Genomic DNA, 18,463 nt, shown 5'->3' with positions numbered 1-18,463 from the left:
ACCAGTAGGTCAGACCCATCAGCTCCCACCCAGAAGCACCTCCTAGGCAGGGCTTCTCAGATAAGCCAGCTTCCAGCCCCTGGAGGGCTCGCAGCAACAGCCCCCAGTTCATCTCTGATCCAACAGCTGTGGGGTGGGGCCTAGGAGTTTACACTCTTAGCAGCACTGCTGTAGTCCCATTTTCAGGGCCCCCTTCCCCACCAGGCAGCTCCTTGCCTTTCTGCTTTCAAATATGCTTTTATAATAATTATAGTTACAACTAACACTTACCAATTACTCTGCCGCAGGCACTGTGCTGGGTTTTTTATGTGTGTGGATTAACTCCTTTAATCCTCACAACCCTGTGAAGCAGTACAGGTGAGGAAGTTCACACTCAAGGAGTTGAAGTCCCACGTCGAGGGAAGAGGGGAGCATGTGAGTTATTGTTAGTCAAGTTTGTCTTTTTTGTTGTTGTTAATACTCACCTGAGCATATTTTTCCATTGATTTTTTTTTTTTTTTTTTTAGAGTAGAAGGGAGAGAGAAACATTGATGTGAGAGAGACACGTCAATTGGTTGCCTCCTGCATGTGCCCCGGCTGGAGCCAGGGATCGATCCTGCAACTGAGGTACACGCCCTTGGCTGGAATCAAACCCCAGATCCTTTAGTATTCAGGCCGATACTCTAACCACGGAGCCAAATTGGCTAGGGCTGTGGATTAAATAACTAAAAATCTATCATTCTACACAACCCACTTTGCAGCAATTAATAAAAGCAACAGTAACAAAGCCTGGAAGTGATGCAGTCAAACCAGAACTTTATTTCACAAGTAATGAACATCTGAAACAGGAATAAATATGAGCATGCACAATGAAAATGGAGCTCAGTGGATCATATCCAAAGAAATTCAAGATAAGAAAATGAAAAACAGATTAAGGATATAGTTTGCAGGTTAATTTGTTTTAATAACACAATGGAAGTGAAAGGCAACACAGCCCTTAGACTCAGGATTTTTAAATAAACTCTGGTTTTTAATAACCTGGAACAGTATTTAGCTGTAATTTACTGAGATACGGATTCTTGAACACAATGTAACAAAAACTTTACAGAAAGAATATGAAAAAAAAGTCATAAAAATATTGCTGCTGCAAGGAACTTCTTGTAGAGATTAATCTAGGTCTATGTCACATTGATATAACAGTGGGAAGAGAAACGTTTGGCTAATTTGTGGCTGAGTCTGATCTAGTTTCTTCAGGGTCAATGTCCCGCCTCTGGGTACATAAGTCCTAGAAGGCTGTATGTAGCTTAGACCTTCCTGAGACACCAGAGATCCAAAGTGTCATACCAAAAGGTTAGCTATCCAGGCGACCTTCTGAAGTCCCCTTTCGAGGCTCAGTAACATAGATGTTGGGATCACACTCCCCCCCTCCCCAGTGCTCTATGGAAATTCTACCAAGTGCTTCCTAAAGGAGGGAAGACTCATTTTTCACTACCTTTCCAGAAAGCACCCAAGGACCACATCAGCCTGTCTCAGGGTTCATAGTTCTTTTCTTCAGAAACCAAGATGTGATCCTTTTGGGACCACTAAATTAATAAATCTTACACGTCTGTCTGCAATAGAATAGTTAAATTTAAATGGCAACTTAAAAAATGAAAAACCTCCCCTCATATCTGGCTGGAGGCTTCACTGGAGGTTGACAATTAAGGGTGAGACAACAGGAGATCATGAGTCCTGTCATGGAACACAACTTGTAACTCCTAGCACGGACTTAGAATCTTACATTATTTATGAATATAGTGCAAGACTGTGACAGCACTATCAGTGCGTGACTATAAAAGCCCCTTTCTTGAATAAGAAAGGCATGGAAGGGCCTCCTACTGGGTGTTGCATATTCACAACACCTTAAAGTTTGGCCAGACCCTTGATCCATTTTATCATGGACCTGACAGGCTCACTGACCTATTTTCCAGTGACCCTAACACTAGAGCAGAACATTGTAAAACTGTCTGGCGGTTGCATATCAAAGGCCTCAGCACCCTTGTTCTCTGTGCTTCCAGTACCAAGGAAGTCAGTTCCAAGCAATTTTGGGATGTCCATAAGGCTGAAAAAAGAATGAAAACATAAGACTGATTAGATCAGCACTCTCTGGAGCACTGGGAATTAATCCATTGTAAGTAAGAGCTAAAAAGCACAGTATAAATGGCTGTTTTCATTTATAGCCAAAGCAGCTTTGACCCTAAGCCACAAATGAGGCACTTGATGACTTTTTTTAAAGCACCAGCCCTATGTAAGAACATTTTCACATGTGTTCTGTGACACCCTAATCCTGAGACACTCACTGATCCATGGCCAAGAAAGTTTAAAATGGTGTCCCCTGCACCTCAAGAGCCTTAGCCAGTTAGGACATTAATGTTCTGCAGCCGGTGTAGTACTTGCTCTGAATGTTTCATCAGCTTCCCAGAGTTATCTGACCACAGAGGAGCCGGCCTTTGTTTTGCAGCACTTTAGAGCACCTGGGTGGCCCTGGTAAAGGAGGGGCAGGGGCTCTGATGTCTGGATAGTTAGGGCCTAGAACCACTGCCTTCACCTCTCACCAGCTGTGGCCAACGCTCTTAGATTGCTATTTGTCCCCAAACAGGGTAACAGGCACACAGCTTAACAGTCAGGACCTCAACCCTTGGTTGCAGCCACAGGAGCCAAGTCAGAATCACGTCAAGGGCTGTAAGAGGCCCCACCAAAGATGAAACAGACCCAGTGTCAAGGTTCCCCACTAGTAGAGAAAAGAAATACAACAGGAGAGCAAGGAAGTATCTGAGCTGGCAGGGAGCAGAGCGGGGCACAGGGCTGTGAACAGTCCTGGGAGAGCAGTGGCTGTCACCTGCAGGCTCCCTACCTTGGGCCGGTATCCCTGCTTGGCCATCATCTTTGCCTCCTGCTCTAACAGGGCATCGGTGAGCTGCTCTGCCTGCTTTGCCGCCTCCTCTTCCTCTGCTTCCTGCTGGTCTGCTTCCCACGCCTGCAACTGGCGCTCTGCAACCTGGACACAGAGTAAGTCATCCTGAGACAAGGCCTACAGGGCAGAGTGCTGCCTCTGACCAAGAGGGAAAGCCTGTGGATCTACCTGAGCTGGAGAATCAGAGGGAAGTGCCAACAGTGGGAAGGGCATTTATGGTATTGGAGACGTTATGTGCGTGGTAATATGTACCTTGTATGAAACTCTGGATGTGGTCATGTGTTTGGAAGATTATTTTGTGTTACCTATTAGGTACAGAACTGAATAAGTAGAAAATTGTGGCCAGTGAACAAAATGCTTTCAGATGCAGACAGGAATGAGAGGTGGTGGGCAGTAATGACAGCCTTGCTCCACAGGAGGATGTGGAGTGGAGCTTGAGCTACAACCAGCAGGGTCAGGGTTTCAGGTGGGACAAAAAGGAATGCACTGAGCTCTCAAATGCGGGCTTCTCAGACAAGGCCAGTGGTGCCAGGAGTGGAAATAAGCCCAGGGCCTCTGACTCCTGGGCCACCATGATGCAGGCACCACTGCAGGCCCTGCTGCCGCAGCTCTCATCCCCCTTGCTAGGCTGCCTCCTGCCCGGGGACTTTCGGCCCTACCTGGGCTTCCAGCTCCCGTTTCCTGGCTGATTTCAGTTCTTCACTCTCCTCTTTCTCACGACGAGCTGACTCTCTTGCCTCCTCAAGGTTTTGAATAAGCTGCTCCCTGTGTCTTAGGGATTCCTCTTGGGCCCTTCGGTTTTGTTCAATCTTTTCTTGTATTTGTTGTTGTCTCCCTGTCAGGACCTAGCCTCAGCAGAAAAGAAAAGGAAAGGTTTTAGTTCGACTCTAACAAATACCAGTTCTGCAAGCTGTGGCCAGGCTGCAGCTCCACCTGCCCAGGCACCGACCAGCCCACATCCATCACAGCGGGGATTACCTCGGTCATGAGTCTATCTCGTGCGCTCCTCTCTCGGGCCCACTCTGCCTCTCTCTTTTCCCACATCTCCTTGGCTTCCTCCCTAGGGAAACACAAGACAGTGACAGCAGGCTCCTTACCAATGGCAGACAGGAACTAAAGGTCCAAAGCATCAGGTGGCACACACCTGTGGGGCCAGCCTTCAAATAAATCTCTCCACACAAACTTTGAACAGATTAAGGACACGTTCACAAGAAGCGTTCCTATAGTAAGTACTTTAAGTGACCTTCTTACGACTCCATCTCTTTATAAAAAACACTTCGATGCCTTATACCTGGGCCATTTAAACACTGAAGTGAATGAAACCGTCAAGGCTCTAGAGGAGGGGCACTGTCAGTGCCTGAGCTCTGTTGCCACGCTCCTGGGGTCCCTGCTAGCTCACCCTGTGGCCTGATGCAAATGAGTGAGTGACTTCCCCCAGTCCCCATGACCCCAGTACCAACCACTTGGCTGGAGTATCTGGCATACAAGTGCTCAATAAATGTTACCTGTTATTTATTTCAATCTACTATGTTCATTTTTAGGATCCATTTATATAGACCTAAGAAGCATGCAACATCTCCATAATGTATAACAATTTCCTTTCAAACTTTTAAGATTTTAGATGAACAGATCCTTACTCTAAACCCTAGTGATTTCCATCTTAAATAACCTAACCTAAAGGAAACACCCTCACAAGCCAGGTCCTAACAAAGATGTGCTCCTCGTGAAAGACGGATACATCACCAAGGACAGGTGTTTCAAGAACAGACCACCCTCAGAGGCCTGCGGGGCTCCCAGGTCCCAGAGCAGAGGCCAAGAGTGTCCAGCTTACGTAGCTGCCGTCTCTCACCTCAACAGCATCTGCAGCTCTGCCTCCCGCTCCCTCTCCAGCTGCAGTTGCTCCTCGAGGACCTGCCTCATCCAGGCCACGTCAGCCAGGGCCTGCTCCCGCCGCGCCGAGTGCACAAGCCGGGTCTCCTCCTCCTCCTCCAGGAGCGCCTGCAGGATACGCTTATCGGCCTCCTAGAGGAAGGGGGGGGAAGCACAGTGGGTGAGGGGCGGAGCCCTGTGGCAGCCCCTCTCGTCTCTGGACCCAGCTCTGAAAGCAGACACTCGTGATGATGCCAAATGTTCTCCACATAGAGATGGGAAGATGTTGGGATGGTTTAAAACGACATCAAAGAGGCCCAGGAGCTGTTCTGTGCCTAAAGGGAGACCCCTCTGCCACCACACCCATGTCCCTGCTCTCAGACACATCTGGTAGCACAGCTTTTTAGAACACAATTTGACAGCAATTCCACTTCTGAAAACATAGACTCCAGACACACAAATGCAGAGGTAAGCACAAAATACTCACTGTAGCCGCTATGTAAGAGGGAAAACTCAGAAACAACCCAAACACCCATTGCTAGGGAATAGCTATTCTGTACATCTGTGCAGTGGAATGCCGTGCAAGAGGGCGGGAGCTCCGCAGGCCTGAGACAGGAAAGACGCCCTTGGGAAAAGCCACATGGTGCTGCCACGAGGACCCTGCCTGCAGCAGGCAGGGATGGGAGCAAACGGGTTTGCTCACTCATGCCCCTTGTCCGCCTCTCAGGGAGGGCGCCCATCAAAATACTGGACAGGGATCCTGAGCAGCCAGTAAAAAAGAACAAGCTCAATCTAAATAGACTGATCATAAAGTGTGAGATTTATCGTTAGGTAAATATGCTCAGGAGTACAACTTCAAGTACATTTTTTTAAAAACCACCACTTCCCTATGTGTGTAAATATATCTAGAAGGAGACATGCCGAAGAGACTGCTCTGGGGAGGGGCGCAGACTGCAGGGGCTGGGCCAGGGGGAATCTGACTTTGTGTTTTACTTCGTACAAGGATGCAGTCATTCCTGAGCAATGGAAAACATGTTTTTCAAAAGAGGGTGAAAGAAACGCCAGGTTTTCTCTTATAACTTACCAGTTCCTCTTGGATCTGCTGTGCACGTCTATTGAGTTGCACGTTATACTGATGTCTCAAAAAGCGTCTAAAAATGAACAAAACATAGGTTGCCCTTAGCGTCTTACAAAGAATTAAACGCAGGTTAGACAGCTACGTACTATAGGGTGTATCCTTTCTGGTTTCAGGAATACGAAGGCAAGTGTGAGAAAAGAGAGATCTGAGAGCAGGGCGGACGCAACCCTTTTCCACGCACCCCAGCTCCGCCTTCCGCCGCAGTGCTGCCATCTGCTTCCTCTCCTCCTCCAGCCTCTCCAGCTCCCACCGCTGCTTCAACAGATTCTCCTGTTCCTTCTTCAGTTTGGTGGCCTGTGGTTACAATGATGGTAACCCCCATTAAGATCATGAGAATCAGAGCTCCCTTCATTCCTCATCTCTGTTTTCAGCAGACCTATGTGACAAGGGCTGGCCTGGCCACCTGGTGATCGTAATCCCCTCCCACCTCTGGGCTCTGAGCCCTTTGCCCCAGATTAACTCACTCATTCATCCCAGCCCAGATGGGCCATTTCTTGCAAGAGCCTTTCCCAACCCTGTGGACCAGAAAGAGCCCCATGCTCTGTGCTCCCAAAGGACCCTGTATTGTCCATGTTTTACTGTGACTTACCATCTGCCTCCTCCACCTGCCACTGCTTCCGCCATGAGGGCAAGGTCTGTGGGCCTTGCTCACAGCTGTATCTCTAGCTCCTAGCCCAGTGCTTAGCACCCAGAATAGGTAGTGGGCACTAAGACCTAGTTCTTGAATCACTCAGGCCTGGGGAAGGGGGTGCTTCCCTCCTCTGAATGGGGAGATCCCTCCTCTCAGGGAAACTGCACAGTATTCTCAAACTAGCCTCTTGGACCAAAGACCTTCACGGTTTGTGCCTTGAGACCAAAAACCTGCTAGCCAGGGATAGCTGTGTGCTAGATCATCAGACTAAGTCAAGTGTACATAGCGCTGGAAACTCCAAGTTCTAAGAAGGCTCTCAGACAGCAGGTCCCGAAACACGTTGGAGAGAACAGGCATTGTCTCCATATGGCTAACATTCTAGAATGTGGGCACACAAGACAACCCAGGAGTATGGAAAAGCTGTAGATGGCTATAAATGTCAGGAGGGAGAACCCAGCATTGCTGCATTTCTTAGAATCACCTCCCCCATATGATCTCTTTAGAACAGCTTTTGAAATGCCCATTTTATAACAGACAGCTAAGAGGAGGCCATGTGGCCGTGGCGTGGCCTCACCTCCATCTCCTTCACCCTCAACTCCTCCATCTGCTGCTGCAGCGCCGCAGCCTGGAGCGTATCCTCCAGCCGCCTCCTCTCCTCTTCTGCTCTCATCCGATCCAGCGCTTCCCTCCGGGCCGCTGCACATTCATTTTCATACTGGGTGTTCTCTTCCTCCTCTGTGGCTTCTTGCTACATGGGGCCACATGAGCTGAGATCAGTAACTGTCACACGCAGCCAGCAAAGACCCAGCTCCCGCAGCGTTCAGCTCCTCCCGAAGCATCTGTGCCAGAGCAGGCCAGTGCTCGGCTGCGCCCCTGCGCCCGGCGCTCACTGTGGGAACCGCGGGACTGAGATGCGGAGCTGGGGGACCACGCAGCACAGTGCCAGGCACCGAGGGGGGGCTCAAGCACATGGGACCATTTCCAGAGTCAGACCACACCTGCTTTTTCTCTTCTTTCTGCGTTTCCCAGGAATTTATCACATGCTTCTTGTGAAGGTCCGATTCTATCTGAGGATGAGAAGGAGATGATTCATTTCCTCTCTGGTTCATCTAACAGACATTCGCTGGGAGCCCAGGGACATGCACTGAAATGTGACCATGACTTCCTTCTGTGAGGACTCAGAGTGGCCCAGGTATCTGGTAAGGGAGCACGCGATGACCCCGATTCAAGTCAATTAGAAAACCAAAGGACCAGGGTTCTAAACTCGAGTTGGAACAAAGTAACAGAAACTTTTCTCCCACTGCACCCCTGCTTAAAACCATCCAGGCGCTCCCCATGCTTCCAGGGAAAGCACACAAGGCTGCCCGAGGTCTGGCCCCATCTGCCTTACCAGCCTCAGCTCTTGGGGCTTTCCCTCCCTGACATCCAGCCTCCCGGCCACTCATAGCTCCCTGGACTTGCGCTGCTCTCCTGACTCAGGCCCCATTCTCACACAGCTGCCTCAGTCCAGAATGTTCTCACCTCACCTCTACACCATCAAATTGATGCTCATGTCCGTCTAAACTCCTCCACCCCAGCAACTCCTCTGGGACGCCTGCCTGATCTCCACTGAACTGGGGGCACTGTCCTGATGCCCATCTTCCCAATCTGCCCAGCAGCCTGCATCCTACACTGTAATGAGCTGCCCACTGTTTCCCCTACTAGACTGGGAGCTCCCTAGGAGTGGTGGACCACCCCTAGTCTGCACAGCCACACAGGTGGACATTAACAGTGTTCAAGAAACAGTGTTAAACAAATGAACTAGATCTGCATGATGCTCTTTTCAGGTGGCTGGAGTGTTCCCCTCTGTCTCAACCCAGCACAAAATGCAAGTCTAAAACAAGTAAGGAAACTCAGTTTCATCTACTTAGGCAAATCAACGGAAGGATCTCCTTGGTTTTCACCTCTCGAAGTTTGGGGTCATTCTTTTTCCAGTGTTCGTACAAAAGCTGTTCAGCAATCTGTCAAGAAAACAAAGAAAGCCTAATGTCGCTTTTCAAATCTATTGGCATTTCAGATAACCCACAATGGAAGTCACTCAGACTAACAGTGCCACCACTGGCATGCTGTCACCACACCGCCCTTCAAACCTGGCCTTGCACCCATGGCTCCAGGAGCCAGACACCTGAGTGGAACCAGATGGCGCTGACAAATGACTCTTACAATGGTGACGGAAGGTGCCAAAATCCAATGTTACATATGGGTCCTAGATGCTACAGATCTCCTTCAAAATATACAGCAGGCTTAGAAACACAGATTGGGGCTCACCATTCCACACAACTACTTTGGAAGATAAAATACACAAGTCCCAGGCCTTGGGGGGCCACAGAACTGGAATAAAGAAAAAAGAACCTGGATGTAATGATTTAAAGGGCCAACGACAACAAAGACGACTCATGCAAAACACACAAGGACAACTTAGAGTAAACACCTTCCCAGCTGGCTCTGGAGTTAACTGCCATCTCATCAGACCAGAACACACAGGGGTGACCCACATGCACATCCCTGACAGGCTGGGGACGTGCCTAAGGGTGATGAGAATTTACCAGTTTCCTTTGCTCTTCCCGGGCTGACTTGAGATTCCTGTGTTGCTCCCGGATTCTTTTTTCCCGCAAGTTCATGCTCAGCCTCAGCTCCTCCAGTTCTCTGGCCAGCAGGTCCTGTTCCTCTAGCAGAAGCTGCTGAAGTCTCTCCCGTCTGGCCTCCAGATGCCTCCTCTTCTCCTCCTTCATCTTCTCACGCTGGTAGGCGTGCATGCTGGGTGAGAAGTTGCCCACCGTAAACCAGTTGTGCTACAGCCATAGGGTCACTCTGCTGCATGGGTAGAGAGGCTGAGGTACGTACAACACGGTGACATGAAAAGGGGTCCTCCAGCCAAAGTTAACAGAGCAGGTCCCAGAACACTATGCATGACAGAATCTTGTTTTTGCAATAAGAAAACATAAATACGCTTATATACGCACATGATAATAGTGCTAGCAAATATTATTTGAGCAATTAACGTGTACCAGGTAAAACCATGGATGGTTCATCACGTAAACCTAAGAAGTAGGTTCTGTTTCAGCCCCACTTCACTGATGAGGAAACTGAGGCTCACTCAAGCAGCAACACGGTCAGGATTTCTGTCTAAGACTGTCTGACTCCAAAGCCTCTGCTTTTTAACTTCCATATTTTTACAGGTGTTTTTATAAAAATGGATGTAGGTGTGTGTATATATTTTATACACAAACACAAATGGGAAAATGTATGGGAGGACATGCACTCAGGCTGGGGACATGAGGTCACAAGGAAACTTCCAGATTCTACATAAGTTTCATATCATTTTGTTTTTTTTTCAATGCAAATGTATTACTTTGCTGATTATCTGTTTTCCAATTTCCAGTTAGAAAAACATCACCAGGCAGGCAATCCATGCTGTCCAGCAACTCCCTTGAGAAAACATGCTATCAAGCCATATTCTCCCAGGTTAAGGCTACATCTCCTGACGAGCAAGTGTCCGCCCGCCTGCCTCCATCCAGTGTCGGTCACCGCACAGTTACCTCCGCTGATAGGAGGTCTTGGAGCTCCATTCTGCCTGTTTGGAGCTGCAGACGTTAGACATCTTGAAGTAGCGGCTGTTCTCATCCCACTGCTGTCGAAGCCGGGCCTCCTGCTCTCGGTGTCGCTGCCGCGCTAGCTGCTCATCCAGGGGCCTCCGGCTACACCAGTAGGAGGGCAGTGTGGGGAGTGCCATCTAAGAACAGCAGTGTAGGAAAATGAGCTTGCTGCCACCCCCAGGAACCCTCTCAAGCTTGGCCTCACCCCTTGGCTGCACACTGGAATGGAGATGGAGCCTAGGCCCCACTCCGGACCAATTAAATCCAAAAAGTCATAGTGTAGGCCCCAGGCATCTGCATTTTTTAAATCATTTGCCATCAGGGCTGCAAATCATAGACTTAAATAAGCCTGAACTGCACCCAGCTGTGGTACAGACATCATCAAGGGCACTGCAGAGAGACAGGGAACCAGTCCTAGCAACGCTGGACCAGGCACACTGGGGGGACTTTCATGCTCCACGTAAAGTAACGGATAATCTAAGGAACATGTCAATGGGCCAAGTTCTTGAAATACATGATCTTTTTCATTACTGTCACCCCATTACTTGACAGGGGAGGACACTTAAGTCCAAAGAGGTAAAGTGACTTGCGCACGATCACAAAGCAAAGAAGAGGAAATAAGAGAGCGGGGATCCTAATTCCTGTCGGTCTGAGGCCAGGGCCCGGGCTCTGTCAGCCCCCAAAGTGTCACATCTGGAAGTGCTCTGCGTATAGCATGGAGGACCGGTCCCTCACCATACTGATGGAGACACTGCGACCGGTCACCGAGCAGTCTGGGGGCCCAAATAGAGACTTGAAAGGATACCGTTTCCTCTGACCCCAAAGCTGCCCCGTGTGCAGGTCCAAAAGCGCTTGGCGGGCTATGACAGTGCTTAAGGGACGTCTGTTGAATAAGCAAAAGGCCTGGGTCCGCGCCAAGCCTCAAATTCCGAGGCCACCAGACGGGGGGAGGGGTGTAATCTGCACCCACGGGCCGAGTCTACCCTCGGCTGCCCGGGTATAACCTCCGTCTCGGGACCGGCAGGCTCGACACGCTTTTTCCCTCGCCCTTGGATGCTGCCGACCGATAAATCTTCGCGCCGGGCGCCGAGAAACTTAAGGTTCCGGTTCCGGTTCCGGTTCCAGATCGGCCAACAAGTTGGGCTGCTGCCCTGAACCGGTCGATGCGCACCCCTCTCTCGGCCTCAACATACACACGTGACAAAAAGGGTCAAAAAAGCGGCGGACCCAGAGCGCGGCGGGAGCAGGGTGAGCACGGACGCGGGGCCCGGTGCGCCCTGCGCTCGCGTCGGGGCCGCCCGCCGGGGTTCCCGCCAGCGCGAAGCCCCCGCGGCCGGGCTCCGCGGGTGCCGACCCCCCAACGCCGGCTCCCGGCCGAGCCCAAGCCCAAGCCCCGACTCACGTTTCTTTGTGCCCCGCAGTTTCCGAAGAGTCCACTGGTCGGAGATCCCGAGCGTCCCGAGCAACCGCGCTAATCCCGAGGCGGACCGTTTCCCAGCGCGTTCCCCGGCGACGGAGCGCCGCGAGGGCCAAGCCCCTCCAGCGCGACCCGCGCCGCGCGGAGGCGGGAGGCTGTCTTATCTCTGGCGCCGCCTCGTGGTGGGAGGGAGATCGATCGCCAGCAGCGCTAGTTCCCGAAACAAGAATCGGTTCACTACACAAAATTCAGGATGGTTACCGAGGGAGTAAAGGTGAGGGTGGGGGGGAAATCGGAGGGATGCTATAGGGGAGGAGAATATAAGCCAGTGGTTCTCAAACCTGACTGCACATGAGAATCAGCTGGGTAGGTCTTAAAAATGCAGATGCCCAGACCAAACTCCAGGCAAATCCCACCCGGTTCTCTGAGGGCATCAGTGGCTGCCTAAGCTCCCCAGCTGTGTTCACTGTACAACCAGCTGGGGGAATCACTGGTGCAAGTAGATATAAGTTACTAGTAGCTTTCTGCTGCCTTAGATTGGTTGTAGGTTCAAGGGGGTTCATTCTATTAGTCTATTTTATGACTCACATGTGCTATACGTGTTATTTTATGTATCAACTATTCCATTTCAAAGACAATGAAACATGGCCACAAGTTCGTTTTCTCTTCTTTTGTTTTCCCATTCTCTTCATTTTTTCCTTCCCTTTATTCATCCGTTCCTTTATTCCTTTCTGTTTTTCCTGAATGCAGTATAGTATCCTGTTGAATATCGTGGCCTGTGCATTCCAACCTACACCACGCTGGTTGTGGGGTCTTGGGCAGGTCACCTCATCTCTCAGCATCCTCATCTGTGAAGTAAGAATGTTAAAATAATTGAAAGGTGGCCATTAGATGGGGATGGCTCTCATGCCTCAGTAGCCTGTGCAAGCAAACCAAAACCTAAGCCAGAATCAATGCCCCAGAATCCGAGAAAATTTAACTTAAGAGCCACCAATCACAAACGGCGAACTCACCTTTCCCAAATAAGGTGACTGCTTAATCTGTAGCCAATCAAATAATTTTCCTTGCTTTGATACCTTGTCTTCTCTATAAAAGCCTCTCCCCCACCTTTGGTTTGCCACAGCCCAGTTTGAATTGATGTATGCTCAAATAAACTCTTGAAAAATGTTAATGTGCCTTAGTTTGCCTTTTAACAAGACTACCAACAGAGCTGCTTTCTAGGGCTGCTTTTGTGAGAGGAAATGGAGATTTAAGCTGCGAGCACCCAGGAGTAGAGCACCTGGTACATCTCAGGTAGGCACGCTTTCTTTCACATATCCCTCTGGGCCTCCTCTGCCCAATGGCCATTGTCACCAGCCCTCTTCTAACCTCATGATCACACATCTGCCTGTAGCTCATCAAGCATCTTTACTCATATCTTTTCCTAGCATGGGAGGAGAAAACAGGAATGGGGAGATGACACAGACGCAGCTCCCCACTGGCTGAAATGTGACGGTGCTGGAGGCCATGCCATGCCCTCACTTAATTAGCAGGTGGCATTGCCAAGGCACACGTATCTACCCTGGGTTTTAAGCATTTCAACATCAGCCACTCCAGCTTCTCACCTGGGCGAGGCTCCCACCCACTCTGACGACAAAGGATGCAGAAGTAGACAGGTGAGCTCAAAGACCCTGGGGCCATGGGGCTGCCTCTCAGAGCCCCAGTTTCATGTTTCAATAGTAATAACAACAGGAATAATAATAAATCTGGGTATTCCATGAAAAAAAAAAAGTGGGTAAAAAATGAACAGTGGGTTTCACTAGAGGACAGGATTAGGGGCAATTTTAATTATTATTTCTCTCTAGGTTTTTTATTGTACAGTGGTCACTGTTATTTGTGTAATTTTTTAAAAAACAGTGCCTTGGTTGGTTCATCATAACCACCTGCATTTCCATCGTGCTTTGTACTTTCTGAGGTGCTTTCAATGCATGGGTGGCTCTCAGCCCTGGCTGCAGGTCTGAATCATCTAGAGAGAATTTTGAAATCCTGACGCTTGATCCCTGAGACAGAAGTTCTGATTTAAATAGTCAGGGATGGGGCCTGGGCACCTGTATTTTGAAATAAACTTTTAATATGAGAATAGCTTTTAGATTGACAGAAAAAATCACAAAGGTAGTACAGAGAGTTCCCTGATACTTTGCACCCAGTTTCCCATGTTATTAACATCCTGGGTACATTACATACTTCTCAACATTTTGAAGAAGAGGCTACCCGGACCCCCGTTTTACAGATGAGGAAACTGAGGCACACAGTATGTCATTTGCCCAAGGTCACACAACTACTAGAAGTAGCAGAGCTAGGCTTTGATCCCGTGTCTGTATGTCAGACGCCAGAGTCCGTGCTCCTATCTGCTCCTTTGTGTCCTCATTTTGGATGCTCTGATTCTGTATATGATTCACCCCTGTTAACAGCATGGGGCCTGCCCTGGCCGGGTAGCTCAGTTGGTTAGAGCGTCATCCTGATACACCAAGGCTGTGGGTTCTATCTCGGGTCAGGGCACATACAAGAATCAACCAATGAGTGTATCAATAAGTAGAACAGCCCTGGCCGGTTTTGCTCAGTGGTTAGAGCATTGGCCCGCAGACTAATGGGTCCTGGGTTCAGTTCTAGCCAAGGGCATGTACCTCGGTTGCAGGCTCAGCCCCAGTTGGGGCATGTGCATTGGAGGCAACCAATTGATGTGTCTCACACCAATGTTTCTCTCTCTCCCTCTCTGTCCCCTTTCTACGCTGTCTGAAAAGCAATGGAAAAAATATCCTCAGGTCAGGATTTAAAAAAAGAAAGTGGAACAACAAATTGATGTTTCTCTCTCTCTCCATCTCCCCCACCCCCCTCTCAAGTCAATGTCTAAAAGTCTGGTCTGAGGAAGCTCAGTAAGTGATCATGGAACTGAATGGACTAAAGGAAGCCACCTTTCTACTTTCATATTCTCCAATTTACTAAGAAGGGTAGTTGGCTGTGACAATGCCAGTGACACGGTTGGGTTTCCTCAGAGCGTTTTTCCCGAGGCTGTCCACGTGGGCCCGAGGATGAGGCGAAGTTTCTCCCTAGTCTCTACTCTGTGCTGTTTAAATGCCCAAAGTACTATTTTCACCCAGGAACTGAAAAAAAAAGGTTCCAATATTTAGCTGTAGCGTGCTGCTCTGTTTTCCCGGGACAGCCTGCTGGCGGATGTCGCCGTTTCCTCAACCAGGGAGCTGCAGCAGACGGGCCGGCCGGGGGCGCTTCGCACCCGGGGGAGCTGGCGCAACAAGGCCCATTTGGCACGTTTAATCCTGCTGAAAGCCTGGCAGTTGGAGAGGTGACATCATTGGAGTCAATTACCCCCACAATTGCCAGGACTGGGTAGAAATAACTCAGGAAATCACTGCATAATCACCGCACCATCCATCCAGGGCTGCCTGCCTGCCAGCCAGCGCGCCAACTGCCTGATTCACATTAACGCGCTGAGACCTCGCAGCAGCCCCGAGAGCAGTTAGCATTGTTACCATCCGCTTGTACAGACGAGACAACTGAGGCTCGGAGAGGCGCGGTGTGGTAGGCTGAGCAATGGTCTCCGAAGAGATCAGGTCCTAATCCCTGGAAACTCAGTGTGACCTTATTTGGAAAAAAGGGTCTTCGCAGGCGTGATTAAGGGAAGGATCTTGAGATGGAGAAATTATCCTGTATTATTTGGGGCAGCCCTAAATGCCATCACAAGTGTCCTCCTAAGAGAGAAACAGAGGGAGACTTCACACACAGAGGAGAAGACCAGGTGAAGACAATACAGAGACTGGAGTGGTGCAGCCACAAGCCAAGAACACCTGCAGCCACCGGAAGCCAGGGGAGCAATGAAGAGATTTTCCTCCAGAGCCTTCCAAGGGCGTGCAGCTCTGCGGACACCTCTGTTTTGCTCCAGGGAAACAGATTTGGGTTTCTGGCCTCCAGAACTGCGAGAGAACAAATTTTAGTTGTTTTAACCCATCAAGTCTGTTGTCACTGTTACGGCAGCCACAGGAAACTCATAGGAAGTGGCTCGCCCATGGCCACACAGCTAGCAAGTGGAGGCTTTGGGCTTTAAACACAGTCAGTGCTCCATAAATGTTACCTGTTGTTATATTATTACTATGTTGCACGTGGGGAGGCTGAGTTATAGGATGAAATGGCAGAAGGATCATGAACCCGACCTTCTTTGTTGGGGACACTGTTGGGGAGAGACAGTCTGAGTAACCAGAATTAGATGATTCAGTTTGGGAAGAAGCTGTTAACAGCGGGTGGAGCTGGTTCAGGAAAATGACGCAACTTTGCAGGGCAAACGCCTCACCCCCACGGAGTCAATGCCAACCAGTGGAATTAACGCTACTGGCCAAGCTGGTCCTGCTCATTGGAGGGGGGGCTTGCAACTGATGGAGCAAGTATGATGCCCAACAATCCAAAGAGATGAGGTGGCTCCTCTGTGCCTGGCAGTATTTCCACCCACAACACTTTATTTCTTGTCTAACCCTTTGTCTTTCTCGGTGCAGAGTAAACACTCATAAATATTGGTTGACTGTGTGACTGTCTGCCCCACTGCAGTAAGCTGAAGGTAGGGACTGATGGCCCATAGCTAAAGCCAGCTTGCCAAAAGTTTGTGTTTCTCCCCTCCCTCCCCTCCCTTCCCCTTCCCGAATAACCGAAAAATTCAATCCAAGACCCATTAGGTGGGTCCCAGCGAGGTAAGCATCAGCAATGGGGGGGGGGGGTACATTCTGGTCCACAGAGGGCGTCATAGCCTAAATGGGATAAGAAGAGTGACGAGGGTGGCCTAGGTGCGTGGCCAGAGCTCATGTGAGTGAGGAAGGCAACCTCATGGGAAAGCAGCCTGGTATTGGGGGGGGATGTCAGAGCCTGAGTGGGGCGTAAAGGGCATCCTTGTTGGGGAGAAGGGAGCGTCTATAGAAATTGTTACATATTGGGGATTGGTCAGATGAGTGAGCAGGTTAAAATCAATGGGACTACTAGGTTTCTCACTGTCAGAGAAGGGAGTTATTAACACAGAAAGGGAGAAAACTAGAATTAACCCTGCGACTCAGGTTGAAATTGGATCTATTAGGGTGAACTCATACTTTTCAATATAGATGACTATAGGAACAAATACTGTATCTATGGAGGTAAACGTGTGTGTGTGTGCGCGCACACGTGTGTACCTCTGTCCACCGAGAGGCTCTAGGGCAGTGACACCCGATGACAAGCACATAAAATATCGGGGCATTGTGTCAGCAGTGTATGCTAAATGGTTCAGGAATAAAAAGTTATTTGACTTGTCCTCGTAATTTCTCTGTAAATTTGAGATTGTGTCAAAAGAAAAATAAAAGGAAATAAATGTTTTTGTGTGGCTTACCTAGTGGTTTTTAAAAAAATTTGAATTAGTTGCCAACATCTAAAAATCAAGAGATTTTCCCCCTCAAGTCTAGGTTCCTTATGTGTCTTGAGAAACCTGAAACGCTCACAACTCTGGGCAATGAGTGGCCCGCTGAACAGCCACAGGACCCTTTAGATGGGTCATGTGATCCCCAGTACTCCACAGTCTCCACCACTCCTTACTGTATAACACCCAGCTCACAGCATCCATTTATACTACCAGCCTGGCCCCTGGTACTAGTTCAATCCTTATCATAAACTATGAGAAAGCAAGAATGGACGGATTTTAAAGACAATCCATTAACCCAGAGCAGTGACCTATCTCAGCCTATCAGTGTTCTATGGCAAGAGAATTCTTCTTGACTTGAATTTCTTCTACCAGCCATGGCCTGGTGATTTGGCTGGGAGGGTGCACGTTGAGAAATCAGGGTGTCGTCTGATGCTGGAGGTCCCAATGTGGGTTGTGATCTCCGCGGAATTGATGGAGGTATCTGAAAAGTGGGTGGAGTTCCCGCACTAGTCAGGGTGCTGGGCGGGCTGGTGATACTTCAAGGAGATGGTATCTCAGGATGCCTGAGGTGGTGAGGTTGGGTGTGGTGGGAACAAGCCAACGTTGATGACTTGGGTGCCTATCAGTGGGAGGGCTGCTTGACGGGGCATGTCAGGGTTTGGGTAATGGGCAAAAAGAGATGATAGCTTTGCCTCCCCCAGACCTTCTCACCTCCTGACTCCACTTGGGTCATGCCCTTGATTTGGAACAACTTCTCTCATCTGCCCCTGAAAGAATACATTGAAACTATTTAGTAAGGTTTGGCCACGTTTTTCTGGCGCTAGGGATTTCTCATTGCCCTTAGGGTAAAACCCGAACTCTATGCCACCCTCTACCGAATCCAACATACTCCAGTCCCCGCTCAGTTCTCTGAGCTCAACTCCTGCCCCTCGGCTCCCTCCCCCGGGCTCCCTGGCTGCCTGCACACACCCAGCTCTTTTTAACCTTAAGGGTTTTGCACAGGCTCCAGCCACCCTGGCTGTCTCCTGCTTATTTAGGTCTCAGCTTAACCGTAGTCACCTCTTCAAAGGTACTTACTGCCCCTCACCCCCTACATCCTATCTCAGCCATGCCCTCAGTCATCCACTGTCACTTCACTGTTTTATTTTTTTCATCTATATTTAGCAATGTCCGAAACTGTCTTATTGATTTCTGTGTCGTGCTCTCTCCCCAATTAGAATGTCGGCTCCACGAGAGCAGGGACTCTGCTGTACTGTCATCCCTTTATTGCCAATGCCCAGCGCACCTCGTGGGGCCACAGTGAATATTTATTCTGGAATGAATGAGAAGCTCTCGACACCCGTGTGCCAGCTGGGGTTTTGGAGAAGGTGGGCATTGGGCTTTAGGACCCAAGCGTCTAGGTGGGTTGCGGCT

At 49.5% G+C, this 18,463-nt stretch overlaps 1 protein-coding gene and 1 long non-coding RNA gene across 3 annotated transcripts; one reads left to right on the top strand and one right to left on the bottom strand.

Annotated features, from left to right (window-relative positions):
* Window positions 1–778: 778 nt before the first annotated feature.
* On the bottom strand, window positions 779–11,760 carry TCHP (trichoplein keratin filament binding). Of its 2 annotated transcripts, none has more exons than XM_081122676.1 (13): window positions 11,608–11,760; window positions 10,149–10,342; window positions 9,156–9,366; window positions 8,514–8,570; window positions 7,569–7,637; window positions 7,145–7,318; window positions 6,121–6,233; window positions 5,886–5,952; window positions 4,782–4,954; window positions 3,911–3,992; window positions 3,592–3,777; window positions 2,873–3,016; window positions 779–2,080 (listed from the first exon to the last, which is right to left on the bottom strand). In XM_081122676.1, the coding sequence occupies exons 2-13, from the start codon at window positions 10,340–10,342 to the stop codon at window positions 2,048–2,050; spliced, it is 1,503 nt and encodes a 500-aa protein (XP_080978802.1). In that variant the 5' UTR covers window positions 11,608–11,760; the 3' UTR covers window positions 779–2,047. The 2 variants fall into 2 exon arrangements, with proteins under 2 accessions (XP_080978802.1, XP_080978803.1); XM_081122677.1 differs by lacking the exon at window positions 11,608–11,760 and adding an exon at window positions 11,011–11,447.
* Window positions 11,761–12,826: 1,066 nt separating this feature from the next.
* On the top strand, window positions 12,827–16,913 carry LOC308549693. Its single transcript, XR_013997778.1, has 3 exons — window positions 12,827–12,915; window positions 13,050–13,277; window positions 14,403–16,913. It is a non-coding gene; the product is annotated as an uncharacterized lncRNA (long non-coding RNA).
* Window positions 16,914–18,463: the final 1,550 nt, after the last annotated feature.

Source organism: Miniopterus schreibersii (genome assembly GCF_964146895.1).
Source record: "Miniopterus schreibersii genome assembly, chromosome: 20".
NCBI classification, from domain to species: Eukaryota; Metazoa; Chordata; class Mammalia; order Chiroptera; family Miniopteridae; genus Miniopterus; species Miniopterus schreibersii.
This window is presented reverse-complemented; position numbering and strand designations above follow the sequence as displayed.

Bases quoted from the DNA above. Each gene is read 5' to 3' on its own strand.
- TCHP (XM_081122676.1), bottom strand. From the start codon at position 10,342: ATGGCACTCCCCACACTGCCCTCCTACTGGTGTAGCCGGAGGCCCCTG. The intron at 9,367-10,148 runs GTAACTGTGCGG...CTTCTCACCCAG, and splicing joins AAGACCTCCTATCAGCGGAG to CATGCACGCCTACCAGCGTG. The intron at 4,955-5,885 runs GTAAGTTATAAG...CCCTTCCTCTAG, and splicing joins AGCAGATCCAAGAGGAACTG to GAGGCCGATAAGCGTATCCT.